The sequence below is a fragment of the Myotis brandtii genome, unplaced genomic scaffold (genome assembly GCF_000412655.1).
Source record: "Myotis brandtii unplaced genomic scaffold, ASM41265v1 scaffold79, whole genome shotgun sequence".
Lineage (NCBI taxonomy): Eukaryota > Metazoa > Chordata > Mammalia > Chiroptera > Vespertilionidae > Myotis > Myotis brandtii.
The window spans coordinates 1608178-1631466 of record NW_005371173.1 but is presented as its reverse complement, the minus strand read 5'-3'; the positions used below and the strand labels follow the sequence as shown (position 1 = coordinate 1631466).

Genomic DNA, 23289 nt, shown 5'->3' with positions numbered 1-23289 from the left:
GTGGGGCGGGCCGGGCCGCTCCCGCCCCGGCAGCCGGTGCCAGAACGCGGATCCGTCGCTCTCTCTGTTGGAGTTTCGCTTTCCCCTTGCGCCGGGGGCAGGCGGGTGCCACCCGTTTATCTTTGGGAGCTGAGCGGCTGGTTGTGGGCACCGGCGGGCGGGCCAGGGTTTGAGGGTGTCATGTGCCCCTCTTTCTGGCGCGTGTCTGTCGCAGGGCGTGTCCACAGTGCCATCCCCAGAGTGGCCAGCTGTGCGCGGAATGAGGGCTCTGATGGCCCTCAGCTGGTGGGAGCACGAGATGGCGTGGGACCCGCCCGGCCGCAGGTTGCCCTGCGCCAGCCCAGGTGTAGACAGGTAAAAGAGTCCTAGTGAGTGGGGGAAGCGACAGGGTGGAAATAGTGAGCAGCCCCTGTCCGTGGGTGCGGAAGTGGGCACCTCTGTCACCGTGGCTCTGTCTCACCTTGCCTGCTTCCTGCCACTTCCTCAGGCTGTTCAGAAAACTACAGGGACAGTATTGTTCTCCTGTCCTCTTTGGGTCAGAGTAAAAAGCAAGCAGGAAAATGGAAAAGGGGTAAACAAGTGAGACTGGGGAAGGAGCCAGGGGACAGTGGGAGGGCAAGTAGAGGAAGAATGCTGGGAGGCTTGGCCCTGATCTTGTGAGTTCTGCATCAGTTCTTGTCCCTGGGGGGTCTCTACCCCTCTCAGCCCACTGGGGCCTCTAGCTGTGGGGTTCTACCTGAGGGACCTGGACATGGGATAAGTGGGGGTAGGCCTAGGAACCAGGGTCAGAGCCACACACGTGTCATGGAAGGTCCCTCAGGTGTCCAGTTCTCTGGGGCTCTGAAATATTCATCTCATTGGTGAGCTTTGGTTTCAAAGCTGGCGCCTTTGGCCTGGCCAGTGGTGGCAGGGGGAGCGAGGTGCTTCCTTGGGGCCGCTTTGTCTGGGACTAAGAGGCAGCCATACTTCCTTCTCACCTGCCTGCGCTCCCTGTCTCTCCAGTCATGAGGACCCAGAGACCCAGTTGGTAACTCAGAAGAAAGTGGTGGGACCTCACAGTGTCAAGGGCCCTGATATATTGTCTCCTTATGCCATGATCTCAGGGCCTCACTGTAAAAATGGGCACCTCAGAGAGGTAATGATGGGTTACACCTTAAGTGTGGGGAGAACCTCATGTCAGGCCGCGGTAATAGCCACCTCAGCTTAGCCTCCTCCCATGGGAATGGGGGCCTTAGCTGCAAGCTGTCCACCTTAGAGCACTTCCATCCCCCCAACTTCTCACCCTGGGCCCTTAGAAAGAGCAGAGGCCCCAGAGAAGGGACACACACTTGTGTGTCCTCAGAGGGAGGGCCAGGGAGTGGAAGCTCAAGCTCATACAGCTCTCTGGGAAGGCCTCCCCTAGCAAAATGACGTGGGCTTTCTGGAGTATTCTGTTGGAAACGCATGGGAGGGGATGGCCTTAACACAATCTTCCAACCCTAGGACTCGGGGATTCTAAGCTAAAACCTGGGGGTGTGTGTGTGTGTGTGTGTGTGTGTGTGTGTGTTTGAAGTAGAAATGATATCCAGAAGTCCACAGGCCACAGTGCTGGGTACCTAGAGGGTACTCAATACAGTGGGCAGGGAGGAAGATAAGAATGAGTCCTTCTTCTTGTGTGTAATGATTTGTATTTTTTCTTGTTACATTAAGGTGATGTCAGGGAATGCCAGCCTCCCGGTTCTATGCTAGTTGGAGATGTCACCCAGCCTTGGCAGTAAATCCTGCTGTGGAGATTATAATAGCAGCTTGGAGGGAGGGGGAGGGATGAGAGGAAGGACCCTCACAGAGGACCCATCCTGGCACTGAGCTAGCTGACTCTCTGAGAGGGGGCATGCCTGGTACTTAATGTGACTGCTCGGAGAGGCTGTATGTAAGGGCCGAGGTTTTAAGAGATGAGGAGTTAGTCAGTAATATTGTGGTGCATGTTTGAAAGTTGCTGAGTAAATCTTAAAAGTTCTTGTCACAAAAAATAAAATTTTGTAAGTTTGTATGGTGATGGATGATAACGGCTTATTGTGACCATTTTGCAGTATATATAAATATTGAATTATTATGTTGTATACCTGACACTTATATAATGTTATATGTCATTTATACTTCAATTTAAAAAAAAAAGATATGAGAAGGTTTTAGGTTCGATCCCAATTCAGGGATCCTGAATTCATAAATAAGTGGAACAACAAATCTATGTTTCTCTCTCCCTTCTTTTCTCAAAAATCAATAAATAGCCCAGCCAGTGTGACTCAGTGGTTGAGTGTCAACCTATGAACCAGGAGGTCACAGTTCAATTCCAGGTCAGGGCACATGCCCAGGGTATAGGCTCCATCCCTGGTGGGGGATCGTGCAGGAGGCAGCCAATCAATGATTCTCTCTCATCACTGATGTTTCTCCCTCTCCCTTCCTCTCTGAAATCAATAAAAAAATATTTTTAAAAAGTCAATAAATAAACATTAAGAAAAAAATAAAGATATGAGGAGTTAGGACATGAGTCATTCTCAAGGTTGGGTCTATCTGTAAAACAAAGGTGGCCTGCTCAGCATCCATAGAATATTATTCATTAGGTGTGCTTTGATAAAAATGTTTCGGGCTTGAGAAAGTTTGAAGGAACACTGGGTTAAACAAAAGTTGAACAGGTTTGCTCACTGCAGGACTTCTCAGCAGCCTAGTATGCCACTGTGCCTTGTGAATTTCCAAAAGGGGATATGGATTGCTTTTCAGACTGATCTGTTTTCAGAGCTCATCCATTCCCATCTCCTGGGCTGTGTTCTTTAGAGCAGTCCAGGGAAGGCCTGGGTGATGATTCTAGCTCTCCACTCTCTGGTCCCATAACAAGTCCCTCCTCCTCTCCCCCACCTGGGCTGATTTGGGTGAAAAGGAGGGCAGGGGAGGTCATTTGCTGGATTCCCACAACTAGTTAGTGATAGTCAGAACTTAAACCCAGGTTTCTTGGCTTTCTGCCTCAGTCTTTCTTTTCTAGTGCTACCTGGTTTCGCTTCAGGTTCTGGGGTGAGTGAGGCCCTAGGAGATGCTGGCTGTAGGGTTCAGAGGCAGTTGGGGAGGAGAAGTTTTGGCCACCCCCATACCCAGAACATGCCACATGCCTTTGCCTCGGTAGACGGTCATCCAGAACAGTTAACATGAGTAGTGACCTCAGCCTAGATTCTTCAGGAAGTAGGTCATTCTGCCGTGAAGTCTCCTGTTCTGGTTTGCTCGGGCAGTTCATTCAGAATCAGAGACTGTTAGACTTGGCATGGACTTTGATCTTTTGGTTCAGTGTGCTCATTCACTGATGAGAAAACTGAGCTCAGGGATGTGAAGTGGCCTACTCTGACTCACACAGTGGAGTCAGGACCTGGGCCAGGACAAGAACTCAGCTCCCTGCCCCCTAACCCATGGCCCTGGCCGGGATGGACTTTCTACAAGGGGGAGGGGACTGGTATCAACAGCAAAGATCTTTTCTGCCTCAGCCGGCCTTGGGTGCTGACCTCATCACACAGGTGACTGGTGGGGTGTCTCAGAGGCATCTGCTCTAGGCAGGTGTAAAATCAGACATCAGATTTAGGTTCAAACCTATCTCTGCTGTCCACCTGCTATGGGACCTTAGATCTGTTTTTCTCTTAATTTCAGTTTTGTCATCTGTAGAGTGGGAATAAGAATATGCATCTCACCCAGCTGGTGTGGCTCAGTGGTTGAGCATAGACCTATGAACCAGGAGGTTGTGGTTCAATTCCCAGACAGGACATATATCTGGGTTGCAGGCTCGAGCCCTAATAGGGGGTGTGCCTGAGGCAGCTGACAATGATTCTTTCTCATCATTGATGCTTCTCTCTCTCTCTCCCTCTCTGAAATCAATATAAAAAGAATATGCGTCTCATAGGGGCCTTGTGGAGATCCCATGTGCCCAAGTCTTGCGTGGTAAGCACACAGCACTTACTACTTACTGTAAATGATTCTCTTTTTTCCCTGCCTGTTTAATGGCTTCCTCATTCCCTAAACTGCACTCCCAGGCCACTCTGACCACTGACTTGCCTGGGGTCTTTGAGATTACCACACTGATGACACAATTCTGCCCTCAGCGAAGGGTGATGGGGGAGCTGTGGATGCCTGTGTCCTCCCTGTTCTCCAGGGCAGCTTGGAGACTGGAGCCACCCCTCTCAGTCTCTGACTGGAGAGAGTGCCCTGGTTAGACCTGGACTGGGAAGGAAGTCATGGGCTGACAGTCTTATCTATTTCTGAGCAGGAGGCACAGAGAACTGGGGAAATGAGTGGACTGTTCTGGCTCTGCCTCAGGGTGTGTGTGCTGCCTTCTGTTTCTCTGAGTTCTCAGACAGTGGGCAGGGCTGGGAATGACGTTCCAAACCCATGACCCAGAGGGCTTGTCGTGGGCTGGGACAGGAACTTTCTTGGCTCTGGGATTTCCTAGTCTGTCAAATGACCAGATGATTTCTAAAGTCCAACCCAGTTCTGATGTTTCAATTTTCAGATCCACTCAGCGTCATCCTATTAATCCCAGGGGCCAGGCAGACAGAGGGTAAGTGGATTCTGGGCCCATTGGTCTGTGTGCGTCAGGCCTGGTGACATGCCCAGACACTCCTGGGTGTATCTTTTTACTCCTCCTCTGCCCTGGTGGCTATATGCTGGGGTAGGAGGGTGACGTGTTTTCTTGGGTGGGGGAGTTGGGTTAGGTAAAGGAAGAGGGAGGAAAAGAGACTAATAAGAGTCCTGGTTACAGTGGGCCAGGGGCTGCCCTCCTAGGCCTGCTGGGTGGGGTTTCCTGAGATGTGCACTCTGAGCTATTCTTTCCACTCTGGCTCTGGGCATCCATTCCTGGCAGGGAGGAGGGCACGCTGCCTGGACCAGTCAGCTGCTCCTTTCCACCCTTCCTTCCAACACACACACACCCTCTTGCTGTAACCCCAGTAGCACCAGCTTCTCTGCAGATTCCAGAGCCTTAATCTTCGGATGCCCCCAGGGGAGCCTGGGCCTGGGCCTCAACTGGCTAGGAGTATGGTGGCCACACTCCAGGGGAAGGAGATGCTTTCCTGACGCTGCACCTGAAAACCTTGACAGCCAGCAAGTCCTACATCTGAGCCCACCCACTCTGCGGTTGTGCTGGCTGGGTCTGGGGTCTTGCAGGAGAAAGGAGAGGTGCCGGCTCCTTTCTGATGAGGGATCAGGGTCATAAGAGAGGGGAGCAAACCTAGATCTGTAATATGGCAAGGACAGGACAGTCTGAATGTCTTGGTAATAGGCATTGTGACGAAGAATGTTCTAGTGATTCAAGCTGCCTGCAAGTAGAACAGTCTTGCTCCCTGTCACTGGAGTGTATCCAGTAGGAGTTGAATGCTCACTGTGTTTTAGGAAAATTCTGGCTTCCAATGGGGAACCTTAATAGTCCTTTTTAGCCCCTGGATACTGTGAGCCCCTCCAGATGACCTGATTCCTGGTTCCTAGTCTTTGGGCATGAATCATCCTCACTCTCTAGATATTTCCCTTCCTTCCCTTTCAACTCTACATTCTTCTCCAGCTCCCACCTGTAGTCATAGCTATGAAAGTAAACACTGGCCACTTCCCCCTTTCCCTCGGCCAGTGCCAGCCCCAAACCTCATCCCCAGCTGAGCTCAATGAGGAGGTGGCCAGGGTGTCATGAGAATGGGGCAGCAGCCAGGGAGTAGGCTCATAACTGCCAGTGCTGGCAGCCCTGGGCCGAGGCTCTGCAGTCTGGCATTGCTCAGAGGTGAGTGTGGCTGAGCTCAGCCTCTCCCTGATGGCCTGGACACTTTCCTTCTCCTGTCCCCAGGCCTCTACACCCGACCCCATCTCCAGCTTTGTGACAAAGAGCAGGTCACTCTGCCTCACTGACTATGGCGATCTGGTTGGCAAAGTGAGGGGTGGGCTTACCCTAGCTGAGTGAGTTTCATTTCCGCTCTTACAAGTAAGAATCTCTGTCTCTGACTACCCTCTTTTCCTCCTGGTGGTTGCATAGGATTGGGGTCCTGGGGGATATGGAAGGGGCTGAATGGTCTGGAATCCACTTATTCTGTAAGCCTTCCATTGTCATTAGGGGGTCTTGGATGGGAAGCTATGAGAAGTGATGAGAAGTTTGAACAGACAAGGTATTTGAATGAGGGCTCTGAGCAGGGGCTTTAAGAGCATGGGCTCTGGAGTTGGTCTTGAAGCTCAAATCTTGACTTCCTCATACCCTAGCTAAGTAACCTTGGGCAAGTGACTTAATTCTTCTAAGCCTCTATTCCTTCATTTGTAAATAGGGAAAATAACATTATCTACCCTGTTGGCCTCTTGCAAGGATTTAATGAAATAATAACTAAAAATAATCAACATTTATTGTTTATCAGAGGTCAGACAATGTTCTAAGTGTTCTATGTGTAGAAAATACACATAGAACATTTGATTTTTACAACTCTCTGGAGGGTAATATTATAATATTAAACTCATTTTCCAGCTGGAGAAACTGAGGCATGGTGAGGTGAAATGGTCAGTGCCAGTCTCTGGTGAGCATGGCTGGTGGCCGAGGCCCCAGAGAATTGGTTTGTGACCTCCTGTGTCCCCAGCAGGCAGAGCCACTAGTGAGTTCCTCTGAAACCAGAAGAGACAGAGGGAGGGCGGGAGTGCGGAGGGAGTCCCCATGAGTCAGCAGCCCTCTGCACTGGGCTGGAACCCTGGATCCTCGTGGCCCATCTAAGGCCGGCCTTGCTCTCCCTGGTTCACCCTTTAGTCTAGAGAGGGACCTGTTTGTCCGGCTCAGCTTTGAAGAAGGAGGGAGGGGTGGCTGGCTGGCCACGTACAGGGCAGGCACTGAATAGCCTGGCTTCTCAGGGGAGTTTCAGGATTCCAGTCTGTTAGAGCTGGAAATGAGTCAGGGACCGTCTGGTCCACTTAGCTCATTTCACAGAGGAGCACCCTGAGGAGGCTATAGAACTGGGTACTGGTGACACTGTGGAGCTTCTGACCACAGGGCCTTTCTTGCCAGTGCCCCCTGCTGTGTTCAGCCTGTTCACTTATATGCCACCATCTGGATGGTGGACATCAAATGGTCCCGGGTGCTGAGAGCAATAATGACAGATAAGCCCATCCCTCTTCCTGCAAACAGGCCACTGTTCTCTTGGTGTAGTTAAAAGGGGATCTAAAAGTATATATATATTTGCCCTAGACATTTTGGCTCAGTGGATAGAGCATTGGCCTATGGACTAAAGTCCCAGAGGTTTGATTCCGGTCAAGGGCATATGCCCAGATTGCGGGCTCGATCCCTAGTAGGGGGCATGCAGGAGGGAGCTGATCAATGATTCTCTCTGATCACTGATGTTTCTCTCTCTCCCTCTCCCTTCCTCTCTGAAGTCAATAAAATATTTTTTAATCTAATTAATTTATTTTATATATTTTTATTGATTTCAGAGAGGAAGGGAGAGGGAGAGAGATAGAAACATCAATGATGAGAGAGAATAATTTATCAGCTGCCTCCTGCATGCCCCCTACTGGGGATCGAGCCCATAACCTGGGCATGTTCCCTTGACCGGAATCGAACCTGGGACCCTTCAGTCCACAGGCCGGCACTTTATCCACTGAGCCAAACCGGCTAGGGCTAAAAGGGGATTTTTGAAGGGGATGGATAGAGAGTTATAGGGTGAAGGAGCCTCTTGTCTCACAAAAGGGGACCCCAGTTTTTCTTTCTTCCTCTTTTAAAAGTCTATTAAGAAGAGACACATATAACAACTTAAGAGTATTTTCTCACTCTTACATAAACAAAACATTTTTGTTATTGTTGCTGTTAATCCTTACACGAGGAACTTTTTCCATTGATTTTTTAGAGAGAGAGAGAGAGAGAGAGAGAAACATCGATGTGAGAGAGACACATCTATTGGTTGCCTGCAACTGAGGTACAAGCCCTTGACTGGAATAGAACTCATGAACCTTCAATCCGTAGGCCGGCGCTCCATCCGTGGAGCCAAACTGGCTAGGGCTAAACAAAACATTGTCAAAAACAGTGACTATCTCGGTTTCTTAAACTCAGCACACCCAGTTTTTAGTCCTCCCTTGTTCCTTTCATTCCACTCTCCTCAGGCCACTCTACTCTCCGGTGCAGGACCTGCACACGACCCCACTTCTGATGCCCTGGTTTGCTGTGTCACACCCTTGCTGTCCCGGACATCTTTCTTATTTCTGACCTGACACATTCTTGCTGTGCTGGTCCATTTACTCTTGGAAGATGGAGAACAGCTTTCCTCAAAATAACCCATTTAGAGACCTGGCCTGTAATTCAATACTGCCTCCCCACCCTCCCTGCCACCTTCCTCTCTCTGGATTATCCCAATTGTCATAAGAGAGAAGAGATAAGACAGTCCTTTATCTGATCCCTGAACTGTGCAGGTGCCCTAAAAAGCCGGCTCTTCCTTCCAGCAGAGGCTCTGAGGCTGTCTGCTGACCTGAATCTGGGGGTGCTTCCTCTCTGTGGGATCCTAAAGGTCTGCCCCTTGGAGGATGCTAGGGGGAGGTGGTAGCCCTGTTAAAGGGCCCAGACTCTATCAGGGCTTGTTCTTAATCCGGGTCTTTCAGGGACCTCCTTCTTAGCTCTTCGCAAGCCCTAATCTCTGCCACTTAAGAGGGGAATACCAGTCCTGGGGACATTTACTTGGTGTAAGAGGCATAAAGAACACAGCATATGCCCTGGCCAGGTAGCTCAGTTGGTTGGAGCATCATCCCCATATGGCAGGGTTGCAGGGTCGATCCCCATCAGGGCACATGCAGGAATCAACCAGAGAGAGAGAGAGACAGACAGACAGACAGACAGACAGACATAATATAGAAGACAGGCATCTAGGACCTGGAAGGCCTTGGAGATTCTGGTGGCACCATTAACCTGCCAGTTCTGTGATCACAGGGAACAGTTCTGTGATCACGGGGAACAGTTCACTGTTCTCAGCCTTGGTTCCCTCATCTGAACTGAGCATTTGGGGCCTTGTCCTCAGCTTTCCCCTGGCTGTGGGGTTCTTCCTCCTGCAGAGAAGGTAGTGACTGGACCTTGTGGCATGAATCCTTAGGGCTCCCTCTTCCCTGCTAGCCACTGCCCCTGGGGGAGACAGGCAAGAATCACAGGGACACTAGAGACCCTGGGGTTCAAAACAAGTGTCTCCCCCTCCCCGGGGGCTTTGAGGCCCTGCAAGCACTATGGCAAGGCCATGAAGAGAGCAGTGGCAGCCATAGGCTGCTACACACCCATCTGACACGCCTAGGCTGTTATTTGAAAGAACCAGAAAGTTCTGTCTCAGGCCTGCCCTTTTGCGCCGCCTCCCAGCTCTGGTGGCCAGCCCTGTGCACCCATTCCCCCAGGCTTCTGGCGTCCCCTGACTCAGCCTGCCACTGTCCATAGCCCTCTGCCCTCCCACGCTGGGGCTGGTGGCTCCAGCACCAGGGCTAGCTTGTTGTCCTCGCCTCCTCCCCCACCATCGGCCTTGGCTCCTCCCCAGCTCTGCCTTTCAGGCCTGACTCTCCTGCCAGCTGCCATGGGGGCTGGGTTGACCCTTCAATGGGTCCCAGCTGGCCCTGTGATTCACCAGGCTTTGCTGGGCCATCGGGCTTCTTCCCTGGTCACTAGAAAGCTTTTTTAAAAATTTTATTTTCTTTATTATTTTTTAAATTGATTCCAGAGAGAGGAAATCGGGGGGAGGGGGGGGGGAGAAAATGAAAGGGAAAGAGAAAGAGAGAAACATGAATTTGAGAAACATCTATCTGTTGTCTCCCACACGCTCCCTGCCTGGGGATCAAACCCGCTACCTGGGTATGTGCTCCGACTGGGAGTCGAACCTCCACGTTTTGGTATACAGGACATGCTCCATCCAACTGAGCCACACTGTCCGGGGCTAGAAGGCATTCTTAAGTGATCACAGGGGAGTTCCCAGGCCCCTGCTCCTCATCGCTTACCCCACTGATGCCCAGTGATCCCTCTGGACTCTTGTTCCCCCCACCCACCCACCCATGGCAGGATGCTGCACAGGGAGGGCTGTGGGCAGAAAGCTGGTGTGAAGGTGAGGGGCTGAGCTGGCGGGCCAAGGGCACTATGGCGATGGGGAGGACGGCCTGTGGGCAGAGGATGGCACCCTATGACTGAGAGAAAATATGAGAGTCTCCTTCCACAGAGACCACCTGGACTAGGGTGGGGTGAGCTGGACCCAGGCACTCATGACTGCTTTTCTTGTCTTCCATTTCAGGTCCCAGCCGCTGGGGTCTCCCCTCAGCCCTTGAGTGGCCATGTCCAACCCCAGCGCACCCCCTCCGTATGAGGACCGCAACCCCCTGTACCCTCCACCCCAGGGGGGCTATGGACAGCCTTCTGTCCTGCCTGGCGGGTACCCTGCCTACCCTGCCTACCCACAGCCTGGCTATGGTCACCCTGCTGGCTACCCACAGCCTATGCCCCCCGTGCACCCGATGCCCATGCACTACGGTGAGTGCTTGAGGGTGACTGGCGGTGGGTGGGAGGAGCACTGGCAGCACCGAGCCACCTCATTTCCTTCCTTTTCAACTTCCTGTTAACCCGGTTTTTCATCTCTCCATTTCCCATCTTTGTTTTCTCCCTACTCGTACCTAGCTCCCCTGGACCACCTGTTAGCCCCGTTATTCAGCGGGGAGTCTGAGTCCATAAGACACACCGGAAGTTACACACCACAGAGAAAGTGGCTGGGTGAAGTAATTAATTATTAGGTGGCCGTTCCTAACTAGGGGGCACCACCCCACCCAGTTCCTCTCTCCCTTTGGAACCTGAGGTACTTTTTTTTTTTTTTTAAATCCTTGTCCTTTAAGGTAACATGATTTTTGCAAACATCCAGAGGTCATTTGGATGTTTGGTAATCACCCTGGCAAGTAAATGCTGTTTGGTCTTTGAGATGAGATAAGATGAGAAGGCAGTGACTTTCCTGAGCAGCCCACATGCGGACTTTGAAAGTAGTCCCCAGGCATTCCAGGAATGCCGTGTGGCCTGGAGCACAGCCCAGGCTCATCTGGCCACTCGTCTGCTCGGTGCAAATATCAGTGGTCAGTCACGTTTCCAGTCCTGTCTTGTCCTGTGAACATATATCCCTGACATGTCTCTTTTCTCTGAGTCCTACTTGTTGACCCAAGGTAGATCATGGTCTACACCAGTGATGGCGAACCTATGACACACGTGTCAGAGGTGACACGCGAACTCATTTTTTTGGTTGATTTTTCTTTGTTAAATGGCATTTAAATATATAAAATAAATATCAAAAATATAAATCTTTGTTTTACTATGGTTGCAAATATCAAAAAATTTCTATATGTGACACGGCACTAGAGTTAAGTTAGGGTTTTTCAAAATGCTGGCACGCCGAGCTCAAAAGGTTCGCCATCACTGGTCTGCACACTCTTTTCCACCCTGCACACACGTGTGCTGTGTTTTCTATTGTTTTTAATCCTTATCTGAGGATATTTTTTCCATTGATTTTTTTTTAATATATTTTATTGATTTTTTACAGAGAGGAAGAGAGAGGGATAGAGAGTTAGAAACATCGATGAGAGAGAAACATCCATCAGCTGCCTCTTGCACACCTCCTACTGGGGATGTGCCCGCAAGCAAGGTACATGCCCTTGGCTGGAATCGAACCTGGGACCTTTCAGCCCGCAGGCCGATGCTCTATCCATTGAGCCAAACCGGTCAGGGCTCCATTGATTTTTAAAGGGAGTGAGAGGGAGGGGGAGAGACAGAGAGAGAGAGAAACATGGATAGGAGAGAGACACATCGACTGGTTACCTCCCGCACACGCCCTGGCTGCGGCGGGGATCAAGCCTGCAACCCAACCAAGGTACATGCCTTTGACTGGAATCAGACTTGAGACCCTTCAGTCCATAGGCTGACGTTCTAACCAGTGGGCTAGGGCTGTGCAGTGTTTTTACCTTCCTTTTCCTCCTTCTATCAAGTCCCCTGCTCTGACCCCACCCTCGCAGCTCCTCTGGCTGACACTCTAGTCCACATGCCTGCAACCACAGGTGTTTGTACACCAGAGCACGCAGGTGCAGGCTGGGCACCCTCGCCCAGGAGACCTCAGTGCATGCTGATGGGTTACTCTGTGGGCACCTAGAGGACCTGGCTCGGGCAAGGAGTTCGTTATAACACTTGGTTTTTGACTGGAGATACCCGAGACTCTGAGATAATGTCACAGAGGCTTTGGGATTGAGGCCACATGTTCCTAGTTGGTCATATATGATCTGTCCCCAGGCCCAGGCTATGATGCCGAGGAGAGAGCAGTGAGTGACAGCTTCGGGGCTGGAGAGTGGGATGACATGAAAGTCCGACACACCTTCATTCGAAAGGTGAGATGTGGGCTGGGAGGCAGGTGTACCTGGGCCCCTTGGGCTGTGGGAATGGGGTGGTTGGTGGGGAGGCACTGTTAGCTGGGGACTCATTCCCATGGAAATAGCTGCTGCCTTCCAGGTTCTCTCTAGCTCTGTACTCTTCTCATCCCTGTTCCCTAACCTTTTGCTCCTCTTTCTGTGACCTTGTTTTGGGGTCAGAGGCAGATTCAGTCTGGGAAAATCTCAGCAGACTCTGCAAAGTGTTCTGTCCTCCCCAGACTTCTTTCTCCTGTTTGGCTATAAGCAACTGGAAGCCAGAAATGATGGTAGCTCACCCTCCCTTCCCCATTTCCTGTGTGCACAGCACGCTGCTCAGAGTAGACAGATACCTGACAGTGTCAGCCTGAACGGCTGCAACTGCAGGGCCACACTGGCTGTGCAGTGAGGCAGGGGAAGTAAGCAGTAAACTGAGGCTGGATGTCAGACAGGGACGGGGTGTCAGGTAGCAGCTGGAGGTGAGGATCAGCTCTGAGATGTGGATAATACTGGAGCCAGCCTCTCCACCTGGCTGCACTTAGGGCGGGCTCTCGAGTGGAAACAAAGAGTGGATCCTTCAAAATTAGAAGGAGGCCCTCCTCACGGTTAATAGTCAGGGGAGGAGGACAGTCTTCGGGCTCCTTGGTCTGGGGGCTGGCTGCTTCCTGGGGAGAGGCCAGGGGTGACCCATCTGTGTTGCAGGTTTACAGCATCATCTCCGTCCAGCTGCTCATCACAGTGGCCATCATCGCCATCTTCACCTTTGTGTGAGTCTCTAAGCCTCTCCTTGGAGCTCTGGGGTCCTGGGCCTGCTTGGGTACCTGCCAAGAGCTGGGGTGGGGGGCCCTTGACTCAGAGGGACGGAAGAAGGGCTGGATGTGGGCAATTTGAGGAAACAGCTGTGACTCCGGTCTTCTCTTGCTCCACAGGAAGCCAGTTGGCGAGTTTGTGAGAAGAAATGTGGCTGTCTATTACGTATCCTAGTGAGTCTATGTTCCTCTCTGCTCGGGACAAGGGGAGAGGGGGTGACAACTCTCTGGATTTCTCAGAGCAGGGATCCAAATACGGAGGGGCCCTTCACGTTGCCACCTCTGTTGGGAAGTGTGGGTGCATGCCACCCAGTGAGGAGCAGCAGCAGCACAGGCTCCTAAGAGCAGGGGTGGGGAACTGGTGGCAACACACATAAAGTAAAATGGTCCCCACAGTTGGTTAACCTGTCTACCCCGACCTCCTTCACCCTCTTCCTGGCCCTTGGCTGGGGTAATCTTGTCCTACTAGGTAGCTTCCCCCAGACTTCCAAACAGCTCTGTGGGCCTCCAACCTGCTGGCCTGGTGAGTGCTGTCAGGTGGGGCCAAGAGGGACCTAGTGCTGACCAGGCCTGTGGACTACTTCCTGTCTCTCTCTCCCCAGTGCTGTCTTCCTGGCCACCTACCTGACCCTTGCCTGCTGCCAGGGACCCAGGTGAGTCCCATAGACTTAGACAAAGAGAAGGGATGGCAGGGGGCAGGAGTGGGGTCAAATATTTTGGGCAGAAAGGGGACTCCTTATAGCAGCTGAATGAAGACTTACAAGCAGTAATGAGGATGATAGCAGCTACATGTGGGTGTGTACAGTACCTTGCCTGGTGCCCCAGCCTTTCCCTCCTCCCTCCCCCCTCCCCTCTCCCCAGGCACATTACCTGTGCCTTTCTCTCCTAAGCTCCAAGGGCCCTTTTGCATCTATAACTACTAGTTTCCTGAGCCTATGCAGCCCAGCTGGCTCACTTCTACTACCTCTGTAACCTTCTAAATAAACTTTCTCTTACAGTTTGAAAAAACAACAAAGTACCTTGCCTGTGTGGGCTCTATTTAGCTATGTAGCCATTATTCTTACAGCAGCCCTGCAAGATATGTAACATTTTACCATTTAACAAATAGGAAGAATCCAAGGCTCAGAGAGGCTGAGTAACTTTCCCACAGTCACACAGATAGTGTAAAAGCTCAAATGAATCCAGGTCTTTGTGGCCCCACAGTCCACATCTGTCCTATTGCCCTGTGTTGTCCCTGCATAGAACACCTGAGCAGGTACCAAAGGCTGAGCCAGCCTCCCCTCCCCGAGTCAAGGCCTAATTCTCCAGGCACCTGGGCCAAGACCTTCCTTCTGCTAAAGGACTCTGATACCTGGTTGGCCCGGAGTCACTTAATTATGGTTTCTTTCTCTTCAGACGCCGTTTCCCATGGAACATCATCCTGCTGACCCTCTTTGTAAGTCTAGAAGCGTGGAGGGGATGTGGAGATGGTGTGAGGGAGGGTTAGGGATGGGATGCCATTGTGGAAGGTGTCTGGTTCTCTCCGCCACTTTATCCTTACGCCTGTCTCCTCAGTCACATTTACTCCCAGCCCTGACACTGCCATGGCCATGCCTCTCTTAAGTGTTTCACTCTTGTCTCTCTCCTTCCCTCAGACTCTTGCCCTGGGCTTCATGACCGGCACCATTTCCAGGTACATTTGGGGACAAACCACCATGCTCTGGGAAGTGTGTGTTATGGGGGAGCGGGCATCTCTGGGCTGGCAGTCCTGTGCATGGGGAAAGTGGTGGTTTTGAAGTCAGTCACATATGGCTTATGCCTCTAGCCTCTCCCTCTCCTTCCCCTCAGTATGTATCAAACCAAAGCTGTCATCATCGCAATGATCATCACTGCTGTGGTGACTATTTCAGTCACCATCTTCTGCTTCCAGACCAAGGTGAGGGTTTGGGGGGCCCCTCCCTGGCCTCTCCCCCCCTTTTCTTATACAGAGCTGGCCCTTAAGGCTTGGTGCTTGAGCAGGCCTGGGAGGGCCCAGACCCCCTAGACTGGGGATTCCCTTAGAGACCCTAATCCCTTCCCTTCAGAGCTACTCCACCTACAAAACTGCTCCCTATGTCAGTCCTTAGACTGTCACTCCCATGCCCCCCAGGAGGCAGCACTGGGACTCCTGGGAGGTGGGGGGAGGCAGGGCCAGTCTGGCTGGCCTGCTGGTGGTGACACTCGTCTGACAGAAACGTCATTTCTGGCAGGTGGACTTCACCTCGTGCACAGGCCTCTTCTGTGTCCTGGGAATTGTGATGATGGTGACTGGGATTGTCACTGCCATCGTGCTGTCCTTCAAATACGTGAGTGTCTCGGGAGAGCTGGGGTCAGCGAGCCCAGTGGTCAGGGGAGACTTTCTGTAGAACGAGCGAAGCAGGCCCACAGGCCCCTGGGCAGGAGTTGGCTCCCAGGACCCTCGACTGGCCAGCAGAGGCACCAGTGCTGAGGCCCGTCCTTTGAGTTAGGGTTTAGTTATTTCTCTTCAGCAACAGGCGGCCCTGGGACCCATCACACCTGAGGCCTTGGACAGCATCACGGAATTCCCATGGGAAGTGGTGGATGAGATCTGGCAGCTGAGGCCAGGTTCTAGGAGGCGGTGGGAGAGGAGCCCCATGGCAGAGAGGGGAGCACAGAGCTGGAAGGGGAAGCATGTGAACAGGAGGGCTGCTTGCCCTTCAGTGGACAGGCACCTGGAAGGCTGTTGAGCAGGACTGCCTGGGGTACTCTCTGACTCCGATGTTCATCAAGGTGGTTGGGGCTTCCCTCCCAGCCCTCTTCTTTAGTCCGTCCCTTCCAGGATTGGCTGCAAGAAGCGTTCCCCTGAAGGTGGACTATGACTGGGAAAGGTGCTGGGGCTCTTTGACCAGTGCTTGCCTGAGCCTGCCCCTCCCAGAGCTGCAATTCAACCACCTTCTCTTTCCTAGAAATATATGGACACCTCTGTACCTTACTCACTTTGGAGATTGTTTTTTTTTTTTTAATATATTTTATTGATTTTTTACAGAGAGGAAGGGAGAGAGATAGAGAGTTAGAAACATCGATGAGAGAGAAACATCGATCAGCTGCCTCCTGCACATCTCCTACTGGGGATGTGCCCGCAACCCAGGTACATGCCCTTGACCGGAATCGAACCTGGGACCTTTCAGTCCTCAGGGCGACGCTCTATCCACTGAGCCAAACCGGTTTCGGCTGGAGATTGGTTTTTATATGGCCACTGGAGGATGGCTGTTTTCTCTGCCAAATCTGTTACCATTCTCAATTTCTCCCAGGATCTGGAAGGCAGAGGTAGTCCTTCCGTGTAGGTAGCTTCCTGGATCTATCCCCTTGGATGCCAGAATCCCAGGGAAGTTGGTCCTGAGAGCTCACCTTGGTCGTGCTTTGCTAAGATTTCTAACACCATCCCTGTTTCCTCTCCCCAGATTTACTGGCTCCATATGGTCTATGCTGGTCTGGGGGCCATTTGCTTTACCTTGGTGAGTAAGGCCCTGCCCCTCTGGGAAGGGGAGCTGAGGGGAGGGAAGGGAGGAACTGAGTGGATGGAGCATGAATTTAGGCTACTTGGGAGGCAGGGAATGTGGCCACAACTACCCTTCCCTCTCTCCCCCGTCAAGAGGTTCGCTGATTTCTGGGCACCCCTGCCCTCTCGTGTCCACACTGCCTGTAGAAGAACACTCAGTAGGCGGACTGTGTCTCTCTCCTTTTCTAGACTGGGAACTGCTTCAGAGTAGAGGCCATGTGTTGTGCCATTCATTAATGTGTCCCCTAAGCACACTGCATGGCGCAGAGGCTCCGGGGACAGATCTGACCAGAAACGAGTTCTGGCATTGTACTCGGGATCTCACTCATGCTTGTCCCTGCAGTTCCTGGCTTACGACACTCAGTTGGTCCTGGGGAACCGGAAGCACACCATCAGCCCAGAGGACTACATCACTGGTGCCCTGCAGATCTACACCGACATCATCTACATCTTCACCTTTGTGTTGCAGCTGGTGGGGAGTCGCGATTAAAGAGCACCCCCAGTTCCGCTCCACTTTGGGCTCTCCCAACTCTAGAGGGCTGGGTCCTGTGACCAGGGTCTGGGCCACAGACGCCTTTCCTTCCCCTAAAGTAATACGCCCAGTTTCCTTTCTGTCCTGGGTGAGTGGCCTCTGTGGCTGTGGCTGTGGCTGTGTGGGTACCACCTGGGGACTAACTCTTGCCCTTGATGGACTTGGCAGGGACTAGGCTGAAGATGTGCCTTCTCCCTCCACCCACTATGTGGCACCAAATTCTTCTTAACTGCTGGGGTCAGAGCGGGGAGGGATGAAAGAGCCTCTTCTAAAACTAAAAGGGAATATGGATGTAGACGTGACTCTTCAAGGTGATGAGGTTCCCCCTCCCACCTTTGCCACAGGCTTCTGGGCTAGGTAGCTGGAGCTGTTTCCTCCCTCAACCCCTAACAGAGCCAAAGAGGTTTGTCCCCAGCCTGCTGGACTCTTAGGCCATTATCCTGTACTCCTTTGGCAAACCCTGTGGCTCCCTGGCTCAGGGAGGTATAAGCGATCTGTGCTGTGGGTCCCCCTGCTTCGGCTCCTCTCTTGATGCATGTACATACTGTTTATCTGGGTTGGGGGTGGGGGAGGGAGAGGGAGAGACAGCAAGCAAACTCAAGCACAGGAGCCAACACAGAGCAGCGCCTACCCTGGGCTTCCTCGTGGCTGTGGAGGCAGAGAGCAGGCCCGTTTGCAGCCATTGGGTCCCCATTCTCCAAAGCTGCCGGGGGGCATCCCTGGTGCTTCTGAGCTCTGTCAGAGGGATCTCTGGCTTTCCATGCTCAGGCTGCTCAGGCAGAAAGTGAGGGCAATGGTCAGGAGATGGGGTGGTTTGTAGGATCATGTGTGGCCAGGAAGTAACCAGGAAGAAGAGAGTGGGTTGGGATGCCTTGGAGTACCCCATCCAGTCTGACAGATATTGTTCTTTCCTTCTGCTAACCTGGGGAGGGCCTGAGAGGAAGGAGACTTCCCCTCTGTTCTTAACTCCTACTGAGGGACTTTAGACTCAGACCCCATCTCTCTAGCCAGCTCCTGCTTTCTTAGTGACACCAAGTGCCTCAAGCTGGAATGGGAAGGGGAACAAGGGTCACTCTAAGGTCACTCTATCAGGTGGGGTGGAAACCAAATCAGCTCAAGGGTATAAGTAGGACTTCTCTAAGTCCTTGGTCCTAAGTATATCACATAAAAAAACATAACTAGAAATGTAATAAAGTTTTACATTTAGAAGTTAAAACCCCATTTGGCTCTGGTTTTCTTCACTTTCAGTCTGGCCCTGCCCAAAGCATCCACTTCCAGCCTTTGCATTCCGGCTTGCTATCTTCCACCTTTTCTAAGATAACCAAATACACTTTGCTCAGCACTTCCTGGTAATGGATGCAAAAGGCTGCTAGAAGCTCGACCTGCATTACTGGGTCTGGCAGGGACCACTTGGAGAACATGACCTTCCTTGCATCATGGACCCTTTACAAAAGCTCATGAGAGCTATGAACTCTCTTCCCCACAAAGCTGTATGTGTACACACAATTTCACAGTTGGGTTGGGGTGGGGGGTGGACTGCAGATTCAGGTTTAGGACCCCTGCCTTAAAAATCACTAGTTCAAAACCTCTTAAAGTAGCCCAGGTCCAGGGAGGTTGAGTCATTTGGACTCAGCTTTATTTCTTTCACACCCTCTGCTGGAAGCTGGTCCATCCTTGCTGCTTGACACAGTCGCTGCAGGGAAGAAACATCTGCACAGCATATGTTTCAAGGGGCCTGGCGTATATGACATACTGTTCTTAATATGTTTGCTCCCTTTCTTGGCGCTATGTGTTTTAACCAAGGTCACCTCTCCGAGAAAGATTGTTTCCCCAGGTAGGGATTTTTCCCTGAAGTTAGGGAGGGAATAAAATCCCTTAACTAAGTGCCAGGCAGGTAGTTAATCACTTTAACTACGAACAATCACGCTTAAGCTACATAATCTTTACTTCCTGGAATGGAGATAAGAAACGCCCTAACCTTTGGAATAGAAATTGATAGGATTAAAATCAACTGGTATAAATACAGATGTAATAAGACAATAACACACAGAACTTGGCTGGAGATCCTGGCTAGAGAACCCAACTATGCTGATCAACTGAATGCTGCCTCCGTGTCATTCCTTCTTCGCCGACTCCGTCCACACCTTTGGGAACCCCTGGACCTGCTGGGGCTGGACCCCAGCAACCCTCAATGCCCTCTTTGATTGTTTATTTATTTATTTATTTATTTATTCAAAGCTGAGAAAGACCCCACCCTCCTGGCCAGAGCTCTGAGGACTTGGTCTCTAGGGCCTGCATCTAGACCTGTTGCTTAAGTCTCTGTGGTTTCCCCAACCATTAATCGGGGAACACTGAATGCTTCAATGAGACAGCTCACATGAGTAACTGTCCCCGCCCTCTGCCCCTCCCATCCCAAGGGACTCAAAAATCCAGTCCTGGTTCCTTTCCACTCACACACTCAATAGCTTTATTTGCCTTTGGCTGGTTTCTCAGGGAGGGGAGGGAGAGCGGAGGAGGGGATGGGGGGGCGGGGCGGGGGTGATTTTTTGGCTGCATGTGCCCTCTGGTGGGCCTTAGAGGCAAGGGCTAGAATTGCAGCCAAACCCAAAGGATTTGGTGGTCTCGAGGCCAGTCAATACAGTCTAGGGGAGGGCTACAGTGTTCCTCAGGTCTGCACCCCAGACCCAGCTTCAGGAGACTGGACATGTTGGGAGGAGGCCCTGAATCTCTGGCTCTCATACTCGCCCGTGTTGGATGCCCGCATGTTCTGCCGAGCCTTCATCTGCTTCAAACGATTCTTGTCCACTTCCCGCTTGGTGAGGATGAAGAGGAGGATACCACAGGGGAAGCCGATGGCCCTAGGGGTGGGGAGATGTGCACGGGGTGTGGGGAGGGGCCACGCCTGAGAGGAATCTCATTCCAGCTTCATTGATCTCATGAACATTGCAATACCTCTTGTATCTATTTAGCCTCCTCGTTGGCTGCTGGAGGGCCCTACACAAATCAGATCCTGCTGCTACTCTGCTTAAAGTCTCATAACAGCTCTCCATCACTTCCCTGCCAAGTCCAAACACCCAGGCATGGCACAAAAGGCCCAGTGTAGGTAGGTCTCTGCCCACCTCTACATTCCTTTCCCCTGTAGCCTGACACCTCTCAACATGATCCCTGCAAGCCTACTATACAGTCTATGCATGATTCCCCAGATGGCCCATCCTCTTTCCCTTTTCAATTCTTGGCAAAGTTTCTCTCTGCCTGAACTGCCCAACATCCTCTCCCAGAGTACCCTTCTTAATCTGAGTAACTGCTACTTGGTGTGGGGAGAAAGGGCATGGAGTCAAAACACCTGGTAAGAATCCCAGCTCTGAGCCTCAGTTCCCTCATCTGTGAAATGGGGATGTAATATTTATCAAAGACTAAAACCTTATACTGTAAAGTCCTGGAACACCTAAGGCGCTGGAAAAAAAAAAAAAGTAATTTCCCACCCTGATGGGTGTGGCTCAAGTTTGTTGGGTGTCATCCCATGCACCGAAAGGTTGCTGGTTCAATTCCCCACACATTGATATTTCTCTCTCCCTCAAAACAATCCTTTTTGGGGGCCTTATATTTATTGACTTTAACTTATTTTTTTGGTTAATCCTCACCCAAGGATATTTTTCCATTGAATTTTAGGGAGAGTGGAAGGGAGGGGGAGAGACAGACAGAAGCATCGATGTGAGAGAGACATATCAATTGGTTGCCTCCCACACTGGGGCTGGGGTGCTGGGGATCGAGTCTGCAACCGAGGTATGTGCCCTTGACCAGAATTGAACCGGGGTCGACACTTTATGCATGGAGCCAAACCAGCTAGGGCTCAAAAAACCTTAAACATTTAAAAAAAAATTCTGCTAAGATAAGATCCCTTGGAAAAAATTGGCAATTTACTCCTCCTTTTCCTTTAATATTGATCAATGATATGTATTTAGGTCAGAGTCAAATCTGAATAATGATGTGTGGAAAACCTTTGAGGTAAAACCCCAATTAGGTCTCACCCCAAGTTCCCCCAAAAAGATGAGGCCAGGCAACCAAATTCATATCAGATTAGCTCAGCTTTCTCCACAGAAAACTCACTCTCTCCCATTTCACATACTTTCCCCCCTCCCCTGCCCCATTCCTCTGAGATTCCAGTCCTTGCAGCCAGCAATTCTGTCCCCACAGCCCCGGATTCAGCTTACCACCTGAAATGTGGAGAAGTTTCTGGGGTTCCGCCCTCCCCCGGTGCCACTCCCTATCGGTGGGCAAAGAGTTAGTTAAAACTCACCAGGCTACTCCCACAGCTTTCATGGGGTTCTTGGCCTTCTTTCTGGGAATGTATTCCAGCTCGGGAGGGAGGGGCTCCGGCTCTTCCTTGCACTCCGGGGAACTGTGGCTCTGCAGCGCCCGGGTCCTGCTCTGGGCAGCTTTGTTAGCGGCGGCTCCTGAGAGAATCCCTGTTGGGCAGAGAATGTGAAGGTCAGGAGGAGGAGGAGGTGGACGCCTGGGAAGGAGAGGTTGCGATCTGAGGAAGAGAAGTGACTGCAGTACGGTGTCACAAGTGCCAGGGAGAATCCGAAGGGAAATGGGAACATCGCCACGGAGGGGACACCTTTGGGAAGCCACCTCCACGTCATTGTGGGCGCATCGCCCTGGTGCCGGGAGAGCGAGCTTCGCGGCTTGGGAGACGGGGCGGGAAGGACCGCAGTGGGACTCACAGGAGACGTAGGAAGGAACTCCGCGGGAATGTTTTCAAACCGCAGAAACGGTAGCACGGAAAGGGAGCTTAGAGGTGGTCTACTCCGTCCCCCCCGGTTTCATAGAAGAGGAAACGGAAGCCCAGAGAGAGACGGACGACTTCGCCCAAGGTCACACGGCTAATTATCCGGGGCTAGAACCCGAGCCTCCAGCAGCTCAGGACTCGCCTCTGCACTGCGGTGAGTGTCCAACACCTGGAGCGCGGGAGCCTAAGAAGGCTTCCTTGGGACGCCCTCTCGCAGCGAGGACACGGAGGCGTGTGTAAGCCGACGGCAGAGGGGCGGACTGGGTGACCTCGAGAGACCACCTTACAGCCCCTCAACTCTTTCACCCCGCAGAGGGGTGCGAGCAGGAATCGACAGCCCTGACCTCCTGCTATAGCCGGGCTGGATGTAAAAGGAAAAAAAAGGGAGGGGGATTCCCTGCAACCCTGCCCTCCCCGGGGTCCCTCTCCTTACCCCGGAGGACGCGGGCATTCCTCGCCCCCCGGCCCTTCAGCGCCGTAGCAGCCACCACCGCCGCCATGTTCAGATCCCACCCCCCTACACCGCGGTCCCCGCCGGGAATTGTAGTTTGCGTAAGGGGCCTCCCCCGTTCCTTCCGTCCCGCCTACAGACCAGAAACTACATCTCCCCAAAGCCCTCGGAGTGGACCGGCTGAACTACTTCTCCCAGGAGACCCGGAGGCGCGCACGCTCGCTTGTTTCCCTTCTGCCAGGGGCGGAGTCAGGTCGGGCGGAGTTTGGGTTCCCTCTGCCACGCCCCGTCCCTTTCCCAACCCTGCTCTCTGATTGGTGGTTAGGCTATCAGCCCTTTTTCTGATTGGCCAAACGGCTGTCGCTCTCCCTTTCCGGAGAGTTGCTTACGCCTATTTCCTCCCGGGGAGGAGGGGCCCGAGTTCCGCGTCGTCGCGCAGCGCTGACTCTGGGAGGCGTTTGGGCCCAGAGAAGTGGATCGGTTGCTTTCGCCGCATGGAATCCGAATCGGAAAGCGGGGCTGCCGCTGACACCCCCCCACTGGAGACCCTAAGCTTCCATGGTGATGAAGAGATTATCGAGGTGGTAGAACTGGATCCCGGTCCGCCGGACCCGGGTGAGAATGGCCGGTCCTCCGGCCGTGGGGCAAGAGGCGCTCACCCCTGGCCTATGACCCCAGCTTCCCCCCCTCCCCTCCACACCGTACCGGTCATTCCTACCGACTTTCTGCGCCCTTCCCCCTCCTCCCACCCCCACCCTCAGTGCTCAG

General features: G+C 52.4%; 3 protein-coding genes across 4 annotated transcripts in view; 2 read left to right on the top strand and 1 right to left on the bottom strand.

Moving 5' to 3' along the window:
- The window catches only part of PNKD (paroxysmal nonkinesigenic dyskinesia), a 69750-nt gene extending 47123 nt beyond the window's left edge, over positions 1-22627 (bottom strand). Inside the window, exons 1-3 of one of the 2 annotated variants that reach the window (XM_005883411.2) lie at positions 22504-22616; positions 21576-21744; positions 19718-20136 (exon numbers count right to left, since the gene is read on the bottom strand). In XM_005883411.2, coding sequence (XP_005883473.1) covers positions 19944-20136; positions 21576-21744; positions 22504-22570 — 429 coding nt within the window. In that variant the 5' untranslated portion in view covers positions 22571-22616 and the 3' untranslated portion in view covers positions 19718-19943. Of the gene's footprint in view, positions 1-19717; positions 20137-21575; positions 21745-22503 lie in introns of those variants that run through there. The other variant, XM_005883410.2, reaches the window with a different exon arrangement.
- TMBIM1 (transmembrane BAX inhibitor motif containing 1) lies at positions 4524-18499 on the top strand. The gene is made up of 12 exons (XM_005883409.2): positions 4524-4570; positions 10263-10498; positions 12287-12381; positions 13102-13166; positions 13329-13382; positions 13811-13861; positions 14604-14643; positions 14843-14880; positions 15036-15123; positions 15437-15532; positions 16649-16702; positions 17090-18499. The coding sequence occupies exons 2-12, from the start codon at positions 10303-10305 to the stop codon at positions 17234-17236; spliced, it is 924 nt and encodes a 307-aa protein (XP_005883471.1). The 5' UTR covers positions 4524-4570; positions 10263-10302; the 3' UTR covers positions 17237-18499.
- A 303-nt stretch (positions 22628-22930) lies between the features above and the next one.
- AAMP (angio-associated, migratory cell protein) overlaps positions 22931-23289 on the top strand; it is a 5132-nt gene continuing 4773 nt past the window's right edge. The window contains exon 1 of the mRNA XM_005883413.2: positions 22931-23136. Coding sequence (XP_005883475.1) covers positions 23016-23136 — 121 coding nt within the window. The 5' untranslated portion in view covers positions 22931-23015. The remainder of the gene's footprint in view (positions 23137-23289) is intronic.

What these genes read in the sequence shown, in the direction of transcription:
- TMBIM1 (XM_005883409.2), top strand. Translation starts at nt 10,303, where the DNA reads ATGTCCAACCCCAGCGCACCCCCTCCGTATGAGGACCGCAACCCCCTG. An exon ending in CCCGATGCCCATGCACTACG is followed by an intron (nt 10,499 to 12,286) that starts GTGAGTGCTTGA and finishes ATCTGTCCCCAG; the next exon opens with GCCCAGGCTATGATGCCGAG. An exon ending in GCCTGCTGCCAGGGACCCAG is followed by an intron (nt 13,862 to 14,603) that starts GTGAGTCCCATA and finishes CTTTCTCTTCAG; the next exon opens with ACGCCGTTTCCCATGGAACA.